Source organism: Fulmarus glacialis, unplaced genomic scaffold (genome assembly GCF_000690835.1).
Source record: "Fulmarus glacialis isolate BGI_N327 unplaced genomic scaffold, ASM69083v1 scaffold10571, whole genome shotgun sequence".
NCBI lineage: Eukaryota > Metazoa > Chordata > Aves > Procellariiformes > Procellariidae > Fulmarus > Fulmarus glacialis.
Window position 1 is genome coordinate 8,925 of NW_009192131.1, and position 1,841 is coordinate 10,765.

The 1,841-nt window shown below is 54.7% G+C and overlaps 1 protein-coding gene across 1 annotated transcript in view; it reads right to left on the bottom strand.

Moving 5' to 3' along the window:
* LOC104083455 (zinc finger protein 777-like) overlaps positions 1 to 1,412 on the bottom strand; it is a gene marked incomplete at its 5' end in the record, with an annotated part of 4,464 nt that extends 3,052 nt beyond the window's left edge. Inside the window, 3 exons of the mRNA XM_009586941.1 lie at positions 55 to 168; positions 714 to 839; positions 1,286 to 1,412. Of these exons, the coding sequence (XP_009585236.1) occupies positions 55 to 168; positions 714 to 839; positions 1,286 to 1,412 (367 nt within the window). The remainder of the gene's footprint in view (positions 1 to 54; positions 169 to 713; positions 840 to 1,285) is intronic.
* Positions 1,413 to 1,841: the final 429 nt, after the last annotated feature.

Below are 1,841 nucleotides of genomic sequence, written 5' to 3' on the forward strand. Positions count from 1 at the left end.
GGACTCCCCGCATCTCCAGCTGCACGGCGCACTGCGGGATTGCTCGAAACTCACCCACACTGAGCTCGGTAAACTCTGCATCCTCTGTGGCTCCCCGCTCCTCCGCACACAGCTCTTCCTCTTGCTTCACAACGCCTGCAAAGCTCGGCTCCGGAATGCCATAGTCTGTTGATGTAAAGAGGAAACTTCTTTACTGGTTATCACAGCACCGCCTGGCTCTTCCTTTGCCCAGGAAGTTTGCTGCCAGCTACGCTGCTTTCATATACAGTCTCTCTCCAGCATCTCCTGTTCCTACTTGTGGGAGCTTTACTCCCCCCTGCAGAGAAGTGGTTTTCCCTTTACCCGCCATTTCAGGAGCATGTCCTCCCTGCCCGTGCGTCCAAGCACACCCCTTCAGAACAACGCTCACCGGGTCCGGGTTCAGCCAGCATTGTTCTTCCCTCCAGGCTTTCCTGCCCCGTCGGGCGCTGCACTCCTTCCCTGCTGTCCTGGCTGTTCGCATCAAGTCTAAACAGCAGAGACTCTGCTAATGGGAAAGATCAAACCCGTTACGTTTTCTTCTAACGCTGTTACTCCCCCTGAACCCACTCCTCCTGAGATCCGAGAAGTTCCCTCTGTAGCAAGTCAGGACTATCACCTCGTGATGTCCTCTGTCTGGCGACAACAACATGCAAACATTATGCCTGCGAATAAAGTTGTAATTCATCTCTTGCCTGCACTTGGTTCTGCTGGAATTTCTCTCTCTGCTGGAAATTCTCTCTCAGCCCCCTTATCCCCACCGCAGGGCGCTTCTCCTCTCTGAAGCCGGGACAGGAGGTCAGGTTTGGAGATTGCGTAATCTGTTGAGGAACAGAGATACGAAGGTTTCCGTGCTGCATCAAAATTGCCCACGGTGTCCATGGGGAGAAACACACTCCCCAAACCGGCCCCATGGCCACAACACGCCACTGGGCAGCACGGAGAGCCCTCTGCACGGCCCACCGGGAGATGGCGGCTTCCGCCGGGAAAAACCCCGGGGGGCCGAGGGAAGGGGCCTGCGGGCTGTGCTGGCGCCCGGCACCGCAGGGAGCGGTCCGTGACACGGAGGTGACTGCAGCCAGTGCCCACACCCAGTGAGTGCTGGAGACGGAGGGACTGGATGTGACGCGCGCTGTGCTCTACGCTGCCCTCAGCAACGCGCACCGACTTCGTGTTTCTCCAAATCTGCTTTCCAGGTGTGGGAAAAAGTCCCCAAAACAGAGCTAGTCTGGAAGCGCCGATAACTGACTGAAAAACTGATACTTACCCAGAGAGATCAGAGACTCGTTCTTCCCTCTCAGCACGTTTTTGTACAGCTCCTTCTGCCATTCCTCCAAATTCTCCCACTCTTGTGCAGAGAAGTAAGCGGCATCGCTTTCAAATGCCACCGGGGCCTGAAATTGCAAAAGTGACACGCTCAGCGCCGGGTCCGGAACCCGGAGCCAACAAAACATCCTTAGGAAATATCCCCCTTTCTATATTATTGCTGCTGCGTATCGAGTACTAAAAGAAGAAAAAAAAATCCTGCCTTGGGGCATTCTCGTGGCACAAAGAGAGTAACGACTCGGCTCTTCAGTTTAAAGAACTCTGTTCATTTGTGCTAATTCCCGGATTACGAACTGTGAATTCCACTATATTCACACCTCCCGCCGCGCAGGGCCTGATCCCACCACGCAGTCTGTGGACCTCGGTGAGGGGAAGAACCTACCATTTATCGTAAAACGCCACAATCTGTCCTTTTTTGCAGCGAGACGCAGCTGAATCTAAAGATACATCCGAACAACCGCTCCCTGCTCGACGCTTACGTACGGCAGGCGAGGAAA